At 41.2% G+C, this 16,386-nt stretch overlaps 2 protein-coding genes across 6 annotated transcripts in view; one reads left to right on the top strand and one right to left on the bottom strand.

Annotated features, from left to right (window-relative positions):
- LOC119470706 overlaps positions 1-6,458 on the bottom strand; it is an 83,570-nt gene extending 77,112 nt beyond the window's left edge. For both annotated transcript variants that reach the window (XR_005199676.1, XM_037737405.1), the window contains exon 1: positions 6,097-6,458. Coding sequence is in view for 1 of the 2 variants with exons in the window: in XM_037737405.1 (XP_037593333.1) it covers positions 6,097-6,421 (325 nt within the window). In the remaining variant the exon portion in view is untranslated. The remainder of the gene's footprint in view (positions 1-6,096) is intronic.
- The window catches only part of LPGAT1 (lysophosphatidylglycerol acyltransferase 1), an 82,480-nt gene continuing 72,368 nt past the window's right edge, over positions 6,275-16,386 (top strand). Inside the window, exons 1-3 of one of the 4 annotated variants that reach the window (XM_017525599.2) lie at positions 6,289-6,474; positions 6,715-6,862; positions 7,737-8,001. In XM_017525599.2, coding sequence (XP_017381088.1) covers positions 6,791-6,862; positions 7,737-8,001 — 337 coding nt within the window. In that variant the 5' untranslated portion in view covers positions 6,289-6,474; positions 6,715-6,790. Of the gene's footprint in view, positions 6,475-6,714; positions 7,610-7,736; positions 8,002-16,386 lie in introns of those variants that run through there. The other 3 variants (XM_017525601.1, XM_017525602.2, XM_037737404.1) reach the window with 3 other exon arrangements.

The raw sequence follows: 16,386 nt of genomic DNA, 5'->3' as shown, positions 1-16,386 counted from the left end.
AAAAAAAAAAATAAAAAATAAAAAATATATAACTTAAATGGTTCTAAATTTTAAAAAATCCCACACATAAAGCCGCAGCATTTTAGTATCACTCTTCTGCCCATGGCTTTGTTTGATTCATAGCACTCAGAACAGAAGAACATCCCCCAGCCCCACTTTGGGATTTCTCATGGCTGTAGGCTTGCCAGCAGCTGATTTCAAATAATTCTGATCTCTACTTCAGTATATGATTTGAAGATAAAATCTAAGATAAACAAAATATTTTAAATTGTGTTTCATAAAATATTTCTTGAAGACATTTCAAGCGAAAATCTTTCCTTAACTTTATTCTTATTTCTTTCAACCAGTAAGTACCTGCCTACTTAAGGGGGTTATTGAAAGCATCTAACAAGATTGTGTGTGTGTGTGTGTGTGTGTGTGTGTGTGTGCATGCATGCAAACGCGTGTGTCAAAGAACTCTGTCAACTGAAAAGCGTTGGAGAAATGAAAGGTGGCATGACTTTCATTACAACAGAGTATTAGTCAATAGGCTCAGTTCCAAAATGATAAATTAATCTTAAACATACAGTTGGAGTAGGAACAGAGTGAAAAGTTCTTCTCACATCCCTTATGATTTAAGCTGATGTGATGCAAAGCATGGAAAGAGCCAAGCTACACTACAGAAGACTTGGGTAAGAGAGGGAAATTTAACCCAGGTAAGGGCAACTAATATGTTTTAGAGGAAACATTAAACACCACTATCAACCCTGAATGTCTTGTTAACTTCTGATGTATCAGATCATTAGGGAGTAAGTATAGCAGATCGAAAAGTAGGGAGGGAGGGGAGCAGGGAGGCTGGATCTCCGTAACCTAAGGGACTGTATGGGGACCCAGGAATCAGGAGACCACATATAGAGCTACCAACCATTTGCCAGGACCGAGGAATTTCCTAGGACACAGGACTTTCAATACGAAATTATAGAAGAAGTCCTGGGTAAGCCAGTCTGATCTGGTCACCTTGATACCACACCAACTAGATTTCTGATCTACTCTATGATGAACAAGTTGCATAATTTTTCCACACTTTATTTTCCTCATTCATAAGTGGAATTATTCTGTGTTCCTTCCTTCCTTCCTCTCTTTCTCTTTCCTTCATTCCTTTTTCACTTCCTTCCTTCCATCCATCCATCCATCCGTCAGTCCATCTTTCATTTTTGACAGAGTCTTGCTTTGTCACCCAGGCTGGAGCACAATGGCACAATCTTGGCTCACTGGAACCGTCGCCTCCCAGGTTCAAGCAATTCTCATGCCTCAGCCTTCTGAGTAGCTGGGATTACAGGCATGTGTGACCACATCTGGCTAATTTTTAAATTTTTAGTAGAGACAGGGTTCACCATGTTGCCCAAGCTGGTCTTGAACTCCTGGTCTCAAGTGATCTGCCCACCTCAGCCTTTCAAAGTGCTGGGATTATAGGCATGAGCCACCACATCCCATCCCTGTCTTCCTTTTCTACAGAAAAATTCCTTTCTCTTGTCAAATATCACTAAATTACACCATCTCAACATTAGAACAAAGATGTTCCAATTATTTTTTTTAAAATTTGTTGGGGGAACCCAGAAACTTAGGTATTTAGGAGATAAAAGGTTCCAGAAGAGGTTAGGAGCTTGCTGTCAATGATAGGTCTTAAAGTTATAACATGAAAGAAAGCTTGAGATGTGAGATTCAGTGGCCTCCTGGAGATGGAGGTGAGGACAGAGGAAAAAGGGTAGAAATCAGGGCAAATCACTTAACCTCCCCATTTATACAATGTGGGTAACAATACGGTCCTTTAAAGGTTGTTGTGGGCTAGGCGCAGTGGCTCATGCCTGTAATCCCAGAACTTTGGGAGAAAAAGGCAGGTGGATCGCCTGAGTTAGGTGTTCAAGACCAGTCTGGGCAACATGGCAAAACCAGCCTGTTTCTACAAAAAATAATAAAAAAAATTAGCTGGCTGTGGTGACATGCGTCTGTAGTCCCAGCTACTTGGGAGGCTGAGGTGGAAGGAATGCTTGAGTATGGGAGGTGGAGGTTGCAGTGAGGCAGAGACCAGGCCAGGACACTCCAGTATGGGAGACAGAGTGAGACCCTGTCAAAAAAAAAAAAAAAAAAAAAAAGTCATTGTGAAAATTAAATGAATTAATGTATGTAAAGCACCAAGAACATGGCCTGGATTGTTGAAAGTGATCAATAATTGCCAGTGATTATTATTATTTTAACATAATCAGCAATAACATGTCATTATTTTGAATCTTATGTTACAAAAATACAAGTTTAAATCTGAACTTGTCTTATTCATAGGTGTACTATGTGATTTTGTAGGTTCTGTGAATAAAGGAACTTGCCAAAATATCCTTCTCCAAAACATCTTACAAATATATTCATCCATTACAATACCTGAGAATCTGCCAGCAGAAATATTTAAGGCTTTGGGGATTTTAGGAGTTTCTTTATAAAATACTAGTGCTTTAGGAAGAGAATTCTCTCTTCCATTTTTTACCCATAAGCACCTTGTCATGGATTAGTTGACCACACCAGGCATGGGAGATAAGGACTGAGCCAAGAAAACACAACATTGGACAGGTGAGAAAGAAGGTTCTAGCTTAGAGTATTATCTGTTTGGGGAGCAGAGGGAGGTCTTCAGGACCCTTTGGAAACTAGGGATGATTTTAGTCTTAAGAAGGGAAAAGAGAAGCTAGCTGAACAGGAGAGAAGCCTGGAGGAGACACAGTTGTTTACTTCACGGTATTGTTTAGGGCCAATTGTGTTAATAAAAAGAGTTGCTGAAATGGCTTAAAGAGAGTTGCAGTCAAGTCTGGATGATTTGTTTCTGTGTTTTCTTTGAAACAGAGTCACACTCTGTCACCCAGGCTGAAATGCAGCGGCACAATCTAGGCTCACTGCAACCTCCACCTCCCAGGATCAAGTGATTCTCCTGCCTCAACCTCTCAAGTAGCTGAGACTACAGGTGGGTGCCACCACACCCATCTAATTTTTGTATTTTTAGTAGAGACGGGGTTTCACCATGTTGGCCAGGTTGGTCTTGAACTCCAGACCTCAAGTGATCTGCCTGTCTCAGTCCCCCAAAGTGCTGGGATTACAGGGGTGAGTTACCACGCCTGCCAAGTCTGGATGATTTGGCTCACCCTGTCTAAAAAATTTTAAGGTTATAAGCCCTAGAACATTTTACATAAAATAATTACTGACATGAATATAGAAGAGAACACCCATATATAGTTCCATTTTTTGTTTGAAGTTAAAGCTGACAGCAGTCAGAATGCATGACTCTCTCAGGCTGTTGATTTCAAGCTTGCAACTGTTTCCTACTAATGTGTGTGTGGCGGGGGCAGGGGGTGCTGTGCCAAGTCATTGAAGGCTATTGCTGGTAGGGTTTCTCCCTAGAGAGGAAATAGTTCATTGGAGCTTTAGTTCAGAAACCAACACAGGCAGGCAAAATGTTTTTATAATTGCTGCTAGGAAAAAGAGAGGGCCCAGGGAGTACTCTTCTGCTCAAGGGAACCTCTCCCTGGTTATAACCTAATTTGTTCTGTGTATGTGGACCAGATGGGTGGAATTAATCCTTTCAAGGTTATATGGTTAGATTGTTTTCAAATGAGTGGAGATTCCAAGCAATGTAAGAAATCCTCTTTCTCTTTCAAAGGACCATTCTCTTGTGGTTCAAAGGTGGGTTTTTAAAACAGAAACAATAACGTATGGGTGGACTCTGTTTGTTTCCCTCTTTTCTCTGTAGGGGTGTTGAAATTGTTGGCTTCATGTTTGTGTTTTGATAAAGATGGCTCTAAGGTAGCAGGATAGGGGACTAGAAACTAACTAGTCATTGAAGAAGTTCCTTGTTTTCTACAGACCGGTCTACCCTGGATAACTGGCTGTTCCAACCTTCCTGCTAAAGTCATTCAGAGAATTCATACATCTCTCTGTCCATGGTGCAGTAAATTAAGCTAATGGAAAAATCTCAGGAGGCTTCCTAAGTGGTTAAAAGGAAGCAGGGCAAAAAATTTGTAGTATAGACAAGAGGAAGGTACAACTAACTAAAATGAACTTTGAAATGCAAGAAATAAATGTGTCATCTGAAATTGTTCCCTGAAGAAGTCAGCCCAAACAGTTTCTCATCTATTATAGGAGCTGAATTATCTTGAAACTGAATGTGATATTTTGGTCAGAAGGTTAAGAAGATTACCACTCTCCTACACCCTTGGCACAAAACCAGGGGTATCTATACCTGGAACATAATGTGTTGTACTGTTTGTTGAGCTTCAAGAAAAGTCTAATGAGGTTGTAGGCAATTAATAGGAAGACATCTGAAAGATTGAGATTAGGTTCTCCCTACTCCTTCCTTGAGGAGATACTGAAATGGCAGAACTTTGCAGTGAACACCAAATGGGAGGTGGTGATCAGCAAGCCAACGAGATAGGCCTCAGAAGAAACCAGACCTGCCCACACTTTGCTCTCTGACTTTGGCCTTCAGAACTTTGAGAAAATAAGTTTCTGTTGTTTAAGCCACCCAGTTTACAAGTACTTTGTTATGGCAGCCCTGGCTAACACACATGAGAACAGATATGATCAAATAATTTAAAATTATGAAGGGACTAGAAAAGAATGTGATCATCTCAGAGTACCCCCAGGTCAAGTTTTCTTAAAGCAAGGTCTGCATACTACCTGCATCAGAACCACTTATGATACTTTTTAAAAAGCAGGTTCCCAGGTCCACTGGACCTAGAGTATTAAAATGTATGATGCCTAAGAATGTGTTTCTTTGGTAGACCCCGCAAGTGCTGTTTTTGTATACTAAAGAGCCAGAGGTCCTGCCTAACCTCTGGCTATTTTCTGAGCCTGCAAATGAATTCTGGGCCTGGTACTAAATTTCATTTCACCAGGTGCTGCTGTGTCTAGTCCTCTGGCAGATCGTCTCTGATCGAGGAATCATGTGTAAATCCAATTGTAGGTTATCTCTCTCCAGGTGTCAGCCAACGTTTACTGAGCAGGTGAGAAAGCTGAATGGGATGGACCAAATGGAATCCTTAGAGTTTATTCTTGATTCTGGAAATAAGTATGTGCCTCACCTATCTTACTTAAGAATATAATTACATATTTTGAACAATATTCTAAAGTACATATATTATCACTCTCATGAGATTTATTTAAAGATCTTACTACCCTTGTCAACTAAGAGAGAATGCAAGGAATAGAATGGGGCATATCTTTCCTTCACCTGTGGACCTAAGAGGAACTGAAATTAGAGAAAGCTGAGAGTTCAGAGCAAACTCTGTGATGAATATTTTCAAAGTAGGCAGAATAGGTGGCATTCTGATTCAAATATGCCAGTTCCCTAGGGAGTGTAAAATCTGCCGTACCCCTATCCCCTCCATTTACAAATGAGATTAACTGACATAAGGTTTTATATACAGGGTTTTTAAAAACTAAAATTTAGGTAGATCATTTAAGAACGTTCAAGTCGGTAGGTCAATGGACTATTTCCCTATTTTCCTTCAGGTGGTCCAGCCTTTGAGTCAGAATGCAGTGACAGGTACCTGTCTAGAAGTTCTCATGGCCACCGTTTGTGTTTTGTTTTGTTTTCATTTTTTGGGGGGGGGGGAGTGAATATTTACTTAATGCCAGGCACTTGGCTATTTTTTCCTTCTTGACTAACCAGATTTCAGTTTCTCTGTGTAGACCATTCATTCCCACTGAATTTCTTGGACGGGTGGTGGGGGGAGGGGCGATAAATGGGAAAGTGGAATTGCCATTAATGTTCCAACTGCTTTCCTGAAACAAGTCTTTTGACACTAAAAAGAATGAATTTAAAACACTAGACAATAATACTCTCCAGAGGTTAAGAAGAAAAGCCATTAGTGCAACTGTGTTTCATTAAGAATGAAAAGAGGACATTTAGTCTTCCAGGAGACAGGTTCCTAGCTTGGGCAGAGAGCCCTAACAATGAGAGGCGGCCGTGTTGGCTGAAAAGGGGCTCTCAACTGCACCAAAGCACTCCTGGGGTGTGAGGGTGGGTTCAATCCTAGGCCTTTCCGCGCCGCCCTTTCCCTCGGTATGTTCTGTACTCACCGAGGTCCTGGCCGAGCGTCCAGTTAGCGCCGAGGGTCCCGACTCGCAGGCGAACGGGTCTGAGGCCAGGGCCAGGCGGGGCGCGCGGGCCAGGCGGCAGCGACCGCGCTTTCCTTAGAGGGCGCTGTGGGGGCGGCTCCGCCGCAGTCCCGACTCCCGCCGCTTCCTCCCGCCGCCCCTCCCCGCCAGCCTGGGCGAACGCGGCCGGGCCCTTGGGGACCGAGTGTCGGCGCCGCTGGGGACCAGGCGCGAGCCGTGCCACAGCCGGAGCCGGGCTAGGGCCCCGCCGCCACCTTATTCCGCGGCCTCGCCGCCGGCCATGCATTCTTCCGGCTCCTCAGGCTTCCAAAGCCCCGGCCGGGGCCCGGCCAGCCCGAGGTAACCCCCAGCTCAGCGGTCGCAGGCCCGCGAGCGGCAGCGGAACCGGGCCTGGGGAGGCGCTGGGGGTGGGGAAGGGGTGTCGTCGTCGCGTGGCCCGAGGAGGCGGCGGCGGTCTGAGGGACGAGGGCGCGGTAGGCCCCGGGGAGGAGGTGGGGGCGCGGGGCATCCGCCCGCCTACCCGGGACCCGCCCCGGTGACAGGTCCGGCCTTTGAGTCTCCCCGTCCCTCTGTCCGCAGGGAGCCGCGAGGGGAGTAGGGCGCCCGCGCGCCCGCTCACGCCGCGCCTCGGGCCGCCTGGGCCGCCTCCGCGTCCATGACCGCGACCCCTCGGCGGGGGACACCCGCCCCGGCGCTCCGCAGCAGCCCGCCGTCCGCGCCCGCCGAGGTGAGCCCGGCGCGCGGGCCGTGCCCGCCGCCACGACCCCTCCACATCCGCGGAAACCGCTGCCGGCTCTACCGGTCCCCCGCGCTACGGTAGCCTCCTCTTCTCTGCTGCTTTCATCATCCCCCGCTTCCCTGCCCTCTGGTCGGAGATCTCATTCTCTTCATCCCCGGCTCCTTGGCTTTTACCTCTTTTTGCCTTTTGCTCCCCTCCCCCTTCTCCTATCCTTCCTCTTTTTCGCTTTATAACCCCTACTTTCTTCCTCTCACCTTTTAAGCTTTTTTTTTTTCTGGGCCCCCTATTTTTTTTTTTTCTTAAAAAAAAAAAAGGAAAACAAAAACCCTATTGCTGCAAATGAAAATTTTGAGGGTAACTCTTCGCTGGCACCAGAGACCTTTTAAAGGAATGCATCAGTTTGCAGGAATGGTGGTGGTGAGGGGACTGAGGTCCTCAGTATCTGGGAAATCTGATCGACAGGACCCTGTTTCGGTTGTGTCACTCGTGTCTGCAGTTTGGAGATCCTGAGGGTGTATGAAGCGCGTGGATCTATTTTTCTGAGTCCACATAGACGACTGCAGTGAGACGCGGTGCGGGGACGGCTGCCGGTTACTGAATGGGAATTGTGTTATCATTTGCTAAATATATTGTGACATACCCAGTGCCTCGGTTAACAGCTCCCTTGACCTTGTGCGGCTCCTCCTCCCTCGCTCTCTGTCCCCCCTCTGGAATTTCTCCCGAGAGATCACCGAGGTACTACAACACCCAGAAGCTTCGACCCTCGCTTTGTATTTTGTGCTAGGGGCGATTTCCATGTTGGTGACTGTTTAGATGTGTTTAATCCATTTTCCTTTTTAAGTTAATTTTTCTTTTACCCCAGAAAGACAAGACGGACTCCAATGTGAGAATGGCTATGACTTTGGAAGAAGCTCCATGGCTGGGCTGGCTCTTGGTGAAAGCACTGATGAGGTTTGCCTTCATGGTCGCCAACAACCTGGTTGCTATTCCATCCTATATCTGCTATATAATTATACTTCAGCCCCTTCGCGTGCTGGACAGTAAGCGGTTCTGGTATATCGAAGGAATCATGTATAAATGGCTTTTAGGAATGGTGGCTTCCTGGGGATGGTATGCTGGATATACAGGTAAGAGTGAGAACACTTTTGTTTAATGCATAAGACAAAATTTGTCAGGAGCCGTGATTAAATATTACATTACACTTTGGGTTGAGGATGCTTTCATGTCTTCACTATTAAAAAAAATTAAAAGAAAACAGTTTTATTGGGTTTCTTTTCAGAATCTCAGAAAGACTGATGTTTACAGAAGTATAATATATATTGATAAATTTCTTAGATAATGTTTTTATTGTGGATTGAGATACATTTATTAAAACTGGTCTGCAAAAACTCTGGTAGAGGAAAAGGAGAGCATTGTATAGGACTCGAGAGCTTATAAAGTGAAAATGTAAGATATTTCATCTATTTCATGGAAGATGCCCGTAAACACTGGAAATTTAGAAAAATGATGCAGCCATATTTGTGCTAAGATAGTTTAATAAGTTTCTTCATTTGATGTGCTATTGCACTGTTAGCAATTTGAAAAGAAAGCAAAAATGGCTTTATTTTACGTATGTTTCTTTTGTTTGCTAGAATCTATATTTTATCTCATAAATCTGAGAGTATTAAATACAAAAAATTAAGTTAACTTTGTTAAGCTAATTGATCTTCTGAGTGTCTTTAAATAGATTGTGATTTCCACCTTTAAATTGCATTTTGGGAAGCAAGAGTAACACTATTCTGTAGTGGACTTTTATAGAACTAAATGAGAAGTGGTGTTTATTTTCTGAGCTAGACCTTATATGCTTTGAGAACTTAGGCCCTTGCTGTGAAAATTATGAATCACTTATTGTATTTATTTGATTTTCCCCCCTAAGAATTAAGATAATTTAAAAAATCATGGAGGTTTTTAGCACTTGTCAGATGTGGAGGCTTTTGGCACAGAAATTTCTACCTGATAGGCATCCTTAGAGATAATGCAGATGCTGTGGTCAGTAGAGGTGTAGTTCATAGCTTGGCAGAATGAGGAGGGGTACTGTCAGGGTCACACAGTATGGCAGTTCTCCATTTGAAATTCTGTCTCCCTCTTTCCCGCCCAGGCTGCATCTGCAGATTTTATCCACACACACAAAAGAAGGACTGACAGTATACAGCTTTTATGGAGTCTGACAGACTCTTGCTATGTCTGAGTGCTCTCAGTTGCGCCAGATGAAGCCTTTTCTCCTTTCAGGCAGTGCCATTTAATTGTCGTCTGTCTTGTTGAGATTCCAATGCTCTTTGGATATAGTAGGTGAGCTTCTGGCCCTTTTTTAGGACTAGGTGGTAGCCATAGCACTGGTAGAGAAAAAAATGAAGTTCCAGCCTATGGTGCTGAATTCTTACCTGAATTGCACTGCTGTCTTAGAATTGCTTGGCTTGGTATAGTTTGAGTATTCTCAAATATATGCTATATGGTACTAGTGGCTTTATTCTTGTACAGTATACTTAAGTTTGCTTGTTTTAAATTAGCTTATAGTATTTTCAGAAACCTGTTCTAGAAGTTCATTCTGCTTAACAATGAAATTACTGAAATGTTTGTGCTTGTGTATGGTATATTTAAGCATTAGCATGCTGGGAAGGTAAAATTAATTTGGTATTGACCTTGAGATTAGAAGGAGTGCAGTGGTGTTGCTTGATGTATCCTGGGGCCATAGCATAACTGCAATGTATTTTTAAGCATATTTTCTTGGGGTGTCTCTTCCTTGCTGACTATAAAACTGTAATTTCTTTTGCCACCTGCTTGGAATGTGGTCTTGGCATGATCTGCATATTTTAGTCTCTCTGAAGCATCTGCTTTTCTTTAGGCTACTGCATTTTGACAATTTGATCAGTTTGTCTCATTTAAATATAGAGTATTTTAATGTATATATTTTAAAAGGTTTTCCTAGATGTAGAATACTTGATTTCAGAGGGCTTGGTCATAGTCTGGTCATAACAGAAAATAGTCAAGAAGTCAAACAAATATAGGAGTGAATTTGGTTGAAAGCCTCAGCTGAGTTTAAAAAAGTACATCTAAGCGGAGGTTGATGAACAGGTATACCCATAAAATAATCTCAGTAGTTATATTAGCTTTTCTTTAGGTTATATTTCACTTCTTCCCTTTACATCAATAGGAGGGTGGGCTTGTGAAGAATTTTTTTTTTCCCTATGCCCAAGTTTCACAGATGGAAAATTGAATATTGCCAGAGGAATTTTGCTCAGCAGATTAAGTATGTTCATGTTTTAGAAAAAAAATTGCCAAAATTTGTTGAAAAACCACTTACGAGGAAATCTTAAATACTAATTAGGAAGCTAAAAATCGAATATGGGTATATTGGTATAATATGTATATATATTCAAAATTATGACATTCATTGTAATATGAGTGAATTATTCAGCTCTGCTGATGGGGACTTATGTTGATAATACAACATGGCCCCATGTAGTAGCCACTAGGCACGTGTCACTATTTAATTAAAATGAAATAAAATTTAGCTCCTCAGTCACACCAACCACATTTCAAGTGCTCAGTACTAGGTGGCTAGTGGCTACTGTATGGACAATGCAGATACAGAACACTTCTGTCATCACAGCAAGTGCTATTGGACAAAGCTGATGTAGTAAGCATGGTTTTCTTTTCTTAGGAAAACTAAATTTTATCTTTATTAAAAAAAATCTTTCTTTAGTTCTAAACAGATTTCTTTTGTGAAAGACAGGAAGATTTATTAAAGTTTTATTAAACTGTCTCTTAACTTGAGACAAACATCACAAAAATGAGCCCTTTAAATTCACACATGCTTCTTGGATGGGGAATGGTGAGGCCGGTAATCCAATAACTTAAATGAACATTCTTGTACTTTAGTTTGCATTCTCAGAGCTGGGGAACTGGCTGTAGACACAGAAGATGAAAAAGGGATTTTCTGGTCTATTTCTGACTTTAAGTTACACATTTTAAAAAGTACTCTGAAGACATTGGGGTTTGTACACCCACAGCTTGCTACTAAAGTAGTAATGATTGTTGCTTTCACATTTTCTTATTTCTTTTTTTTTTTTTTTTTTTTTTTGAGATGGAGTCTCAGTCCGTTGTCCAGGCTGGAGTGCAGTGGCGCAGTCTCTGCTCACTGCAACCTACGCCTCTGGGGTTCAAGTGATTCTCCTGCCTCAGCCTCTCAAGTAGCTGTGACTACAGGCTCATGCCACCACGCCCAGCTAATTTTTGTATTTTTAGTAGAGGTGGGGGTTTCACTATGTTGGCCAGGCTGGTCTCGAACTCCTGACCTTGTGGTCCACCCACCTCGGCCTTTCAAAGGGCTGGGATTACAGGCATGAACCACTGCACCCAGTCTGTTTTTACATTTTCTTTAATGGGAAGTGCTGTACAGATATGTTGAGGAACCATTTTATATTGCCTTTGTCTTCATATTTCAAGGGGAAACCAAAAGAGAAAAGAGATACCAGCTTAACTAATCATCCACTTCTGCATGCTTTATTTGGATCTAGGGTAAATCAGTATCCCCCACCTCCACAGTTTAAGTGACGATTGGCAAATTTTAGAGAGAGATTTCATATCAAACAAAATGTATTCTATTTATTTAAAATAGATTATTTTTATTTTAATTTACTTATTTTAATAAAGTAATTGTTATCCAAGCACATTTAATTAAAGTCTCGGCCAGGCACAGTGGCTTATGCTTGTAATCTCTTGGGAAGCTGAGGTGGGAGAATCACATAAGCTCAGGAGTTCGAGGTTACAGTGAGCTGTGATCATGCCACTGTACTCCAGTCTGGGTGACAGAGACCCTGTCTGTTAAAAAAAAAAGACTGTGCATGAATACTTAAAAAATAGTTATTGTTAATAGAAACTCCAGAAATTTTATTTTTATATAGGATGAGAGTCACAGGTCAAAGTCTGACTGGAAGGGAGCTGGATGCCAGGGGACTTGCTGCCAAGCTGTTTTTGTATAGCAAATACTATTTTCCTTAAATTGAGCATGATTTGGGGAGGCTTTAGGGAGAGCTGATGGAGATGAGGTGTAGTTACCTCCTACTCTCCAACTGACAGCTGCCATGTCTTTCTGGGTTATTTGATTATTTGATAGCGTTTTGCTTTTGGGGAAGGATACAAATTCATTGTGTGAAAAAAATTAATTTTTAGGAATTACTTCTGACTCTGAATTTCTACAGAAAGTTTCAAAAATGTATTTCAAGAGCAATATCTTTTAACCTTTGAGTGATAAAACCAATTTAGTATGTGAAGATGAACATTTTAAGAATGTGAAATAAAATTAAATAGAATATGTCAGAAATGCATGGGTTTATACCGAATGGTGCTGCACAGTTTATTTTTTACTATGAGTGCAGCCAACATTTGAAAGGCATTGTTCTAGTGGAAAGAGCACTGGGATTTTGGAAATTTCTGGGAGTCAGTGGTCTAGCTTTAACTTTAAATCTGTTCTCACTGGTAGGGTGAGATCCTTACCTACTCTGTGCCCGCTGGATGGATCTTTATAACCCTAGGGCCTAATTTGTTATCTGATGCTCACAGAGTATTCAATAAGTGTCCAGTTCTTTAATGATCCTTTTTTATTTTTATTTTCTTGAGATAGTCTCACTCTATTGCCCAGCCTGGAGTGCTCCTTCAAAGGACTTTGAATTCTTCAGTAATTATAATACATTTAAAAGATGCAGTTTGTGGCCAGGCAAGGTGGCTCACACCTATAATCCCAGCCACTCAGGAGGCTGAGGCAGAAGAATTGCTTGAACCTGGGGGGCTGAGGTTGCAGTGAGCCAAGATTGTGCCACTGCACTCCAGCCTGATGACAGAGTGAGACTCTGTCTCAAAAAAAGAAAAAAAAAATGCAATTTGTATCTTCGTGGTGATGATATTAGCTAAGATTTATTGAAAAATAAACCAGGCAGTGACCAAAGTGCTTCAGTCACTTAATGCTCACAATAATTTTACCAGGGTAGTACTGTTATCCCTTCTCCTTTTGTTTTTGATGTTGAAAGAGGTTTCACAGTTACTTTCCCAGAAGCATTAATGGGATTGATGTTGCCACAAGTTTATTTTTGTATTTAAAGAGCTAATATTGACCTTTAGATAATGTTCCTAGATATATGGATATTAAAAGGGCATTTTACCACCCATATGCCCTTTTGCTTTTGAGGCATAAAATCTCTTTCTGAAGATACAACTCTTTAACATCTGAAAGCAATATCGTAGCTATAGATTTCTTCAAGAGGTTAAAAACTTGGTGCTTCGGTGGAAATATAGTATAATGGAAATTTCATAAAATCCAACTTCCTTAAGGCTCTCTACTCATAATGGAGAGTAAGAACTCCACTGGAATTTTTGGTTTTGGGTGCTTGAAAGCAGATTGTCATCGGAGTGAGGAGTTACTGCATGATGTTAGGTTGGCAACTGTTTTTTTTTTTTTTTTTTTTTTTTTTTTTTTTTTTGAGAGACAAAGTCTCACTGTCGCCTAGGCTGGAGTGCAATGGCACGATCTCGGCTCACTGTGATCTCTGCCTCCTGGGTTCAAGCAATTCTCTTGTAGAATCCTCCCAAGTAGCTGGGATTACAGGCGTGCACCACCACACCCTGCTAATTTTTTGTGTTTTTAGTAGAGACGGGGTTTCACCATGTTGGCCAACCTGGTCTCAAACTCCTGATAAGTGGTCCACCCACCTTGGCCTCCCAAAGTGCTGGGATTATAGGCATGAGCCACTGCGCCCAGCTGACAACTGATCTTGACATAAATCTAGAAGAGTTTTCAGTGCAGTGTTTTGATTTTTATATGGAAAATATATCATGAAAGGAAAAATTTTTTTTTCTTCTCCATCCCTGTGGCAGTAATTAAAGGTAAATATTAGTAAATGCTTTAAACTCGGCAATCTGGTGGTACTACAGATTTGATATCTGGTCTTATTTCAAAGATAGTTTCTAATTGAATAATTTATTTTAGATACTTATTTTAAAATATATGTAATCATGCATGCACACGCCCCTGCATATTACAGAAGCTCAGGGGACAGTATTTGTAGTGTTTGTAGTAAAACTTCAGGTTCTGGAGTCAGAAAGAGCTGGGTAAAATAATTTTTGGTTTATTTTTGTTTATATTTGCCCTGCATATCTTTGCCAATCCTTTTGTTTTAAAGCTCAAACTTTTATAATTTACTTTGATTTAGATGTGTCTCTGATACATAGCATGGAGTTAGGTTTTGCTTTATGAGTGAATTTGAAAATCTCTTTCTGTTAATATGAGTTGAATTCATATTTATATTCATATGTCAAAAATTTGTTGTGGTTCTGCCATTGTATTTTATGTTTTCTGTTTTTATATACATAAATGTTAAGTCTTTCACTGTGTAGTATCTTTTCTTTGGTTTTCAGTTGTTCTGATTTTTAGGAAGGTTTGTATTTCAGTCTTATTACTTTAATATTCTTAGTTCTGTATTGATAGTAACCATTCATTCTCTTCTATGACCAAAGGTCAAACTCTTTTTAATCCTTCTCTCTTCCCTTTTCTCTTCTCCTTCACCCAATCTTAGTCAGTAATATTTATTTAAAATAGCATATACATTTTTGCTATTATGTATGCTTATACTTCTACTACTTGAGCTTTGAGACTATGCACTGACTCTCAGCTGTTACATCAAGGTAATCAGTAAGCTTATTATACTTCTCCCTGCTTTCTCCCTTCTTTCAATTTATGTTATTTGAATTTATACAGTGTTATAGCCTATAATATTTATATTCTATTTTATTTACCTCATTTCCATTTGTTTTTGTCTTAATTCTTCAGTTAAATGTATATAATGTTGACCCAGGTACTTTTGCAGAGTCATTCTTTGGTTGACTGAAGTTTATCATCCAGCAGTGTCTCAATAAGGCTCATGGGAACAAGATGGGGATATTATTCTTATAGCATTTTCAGAATTTGCTTTTTGTTGCTTTGTACTTTTTTTTTTTGAGGCGGAGTCTCACTCTGTTGCCCAGGCTGGAGTGCAGTGGCGCGATCTTGGCTCACTACAACTGCCGCCTTCTGGGTTCAAGCAATTCTCCTGCCTCAGCCTCCTGAGTAGCCGGGATTACAGGCATGTGCTACCACATCCAGATGATTTTTTATTTTTAGTAGAGATGGAGTTTTGCCATGTTGGCCAGGTTGGCCTTGAACTCCTGACCTCAGGTGATCGACCTACCTCGGCCTCCCTAAGTGCTGGGATTACAGGTATGAGCCACTGCTGGCCCCTATTTATATTTTCATTGGTTACTTATGCTTTTAGTGTCCTCTCTAAGAAACCATTGCTTAATCCAAGGTAACAAAGATTTATATCTATGCTTTCTGTTGAGAGTTTAGTGGTTTTTTTTTTTGGTTTGTTTTTTGTTTTTGTTTTTTTCTTTTGAGACAGAGTCTCGCTCTGTTGCCCAGGCTGAAGTGATTCTCTTGCCTCAGCCTCCCAAGTAGCTGGGATTATAGGTACCCACCAGCACCACACCTGGCTAATTTTTGTATTTTTAGTAGAGACAAGGTTTCACTATGTTGGCCAGGCTGATCTTGAACTCCTGGCCTCAAGTAATCCACCCACCATGGCCTCCCAAAGTTCTGGGATTACAGGCATGTGCCACATCACTCAGTCGAGTTTGGCTTTTAGATTTAAATCTTTGATCCATTTTGAGATAAATTTTCATGTAGTATGAGCTAAGGGTTCAAACTTCATTCTTTTACATGTACATATCCAGTTGTCCTAGAATCATTTGTTGAAAATGATTTTCCACATTGAGTAATCTTGGTACCCTTGTTACAGATCAATTTACCATAGAGGTATGGCTTCACTTCTTGACTCAATTCTGTTCCATTGCTCTGTATGTCTATCCTTGTACCAGTACCACACTATCTTAATTAGTTAGTGTAGCTTTGTAGTAAGTTTTGAGTGTTAAATAATTTTGTTCTATTTTAATTTTTTAAAAAATTCATGATTCTGGCCGGGCACAGTGGCTCAAACCTGTAATCCCAGCACTTTGGGAAGCTGAGGTTAGGAGTTTGAGACCAGTGTAGGCAAATAGTAAGTCCTTGTCTCTACAAAAATTTAAAAATTGGCCAGGTGTGGTAGCCTGCACCAGTAGTCCTAGCTACTTGGGAAGCTGAGGTAGAAGGATTGCTTGAACCCAGGAGTTTGAGGTCATAGTGAACTGTGATTGTACCAGTGCACACTCTAGCCTGGGTAGGAGAATGAGACCCTGTCTCTAAAAAAAAAAAACCCGATCCTTTTTATTATGTATTATGACTTTAATAATGAGGCTAGTTCACGACACAGAAATACTAATTTAAAACCGTTTTGGATTTAAAAGTGTTTACTGAGAGCCGGGCGCCGTGGCTCAAGCCTGTAATCCCAGCACTTTGGGAGGCCGAGGCGGGTGGATCACGAGGTCAAGAGATCGAGACCATCCTGGTC

This window comes from Cebus imitator, unplaced genomic scaffold, assembly GCF_001604975.1.
Source record: "Cebus imitator isolate Cc_AM_T3 unplaced genomic scaffold, Cebus_imitator-1.0 Scaffold38, whole genome shotgun sequence".
Lineage (NCBI taxonomy): Eukaryota > Metazoa > Chordata > Mammalia > Primates > Cebidae > Cebus > Cebus imitator.
Note: the sequence above shows the minus strand (reverse complement) of the source record. Positions and strands in the feature narration are given on the sequence as shown.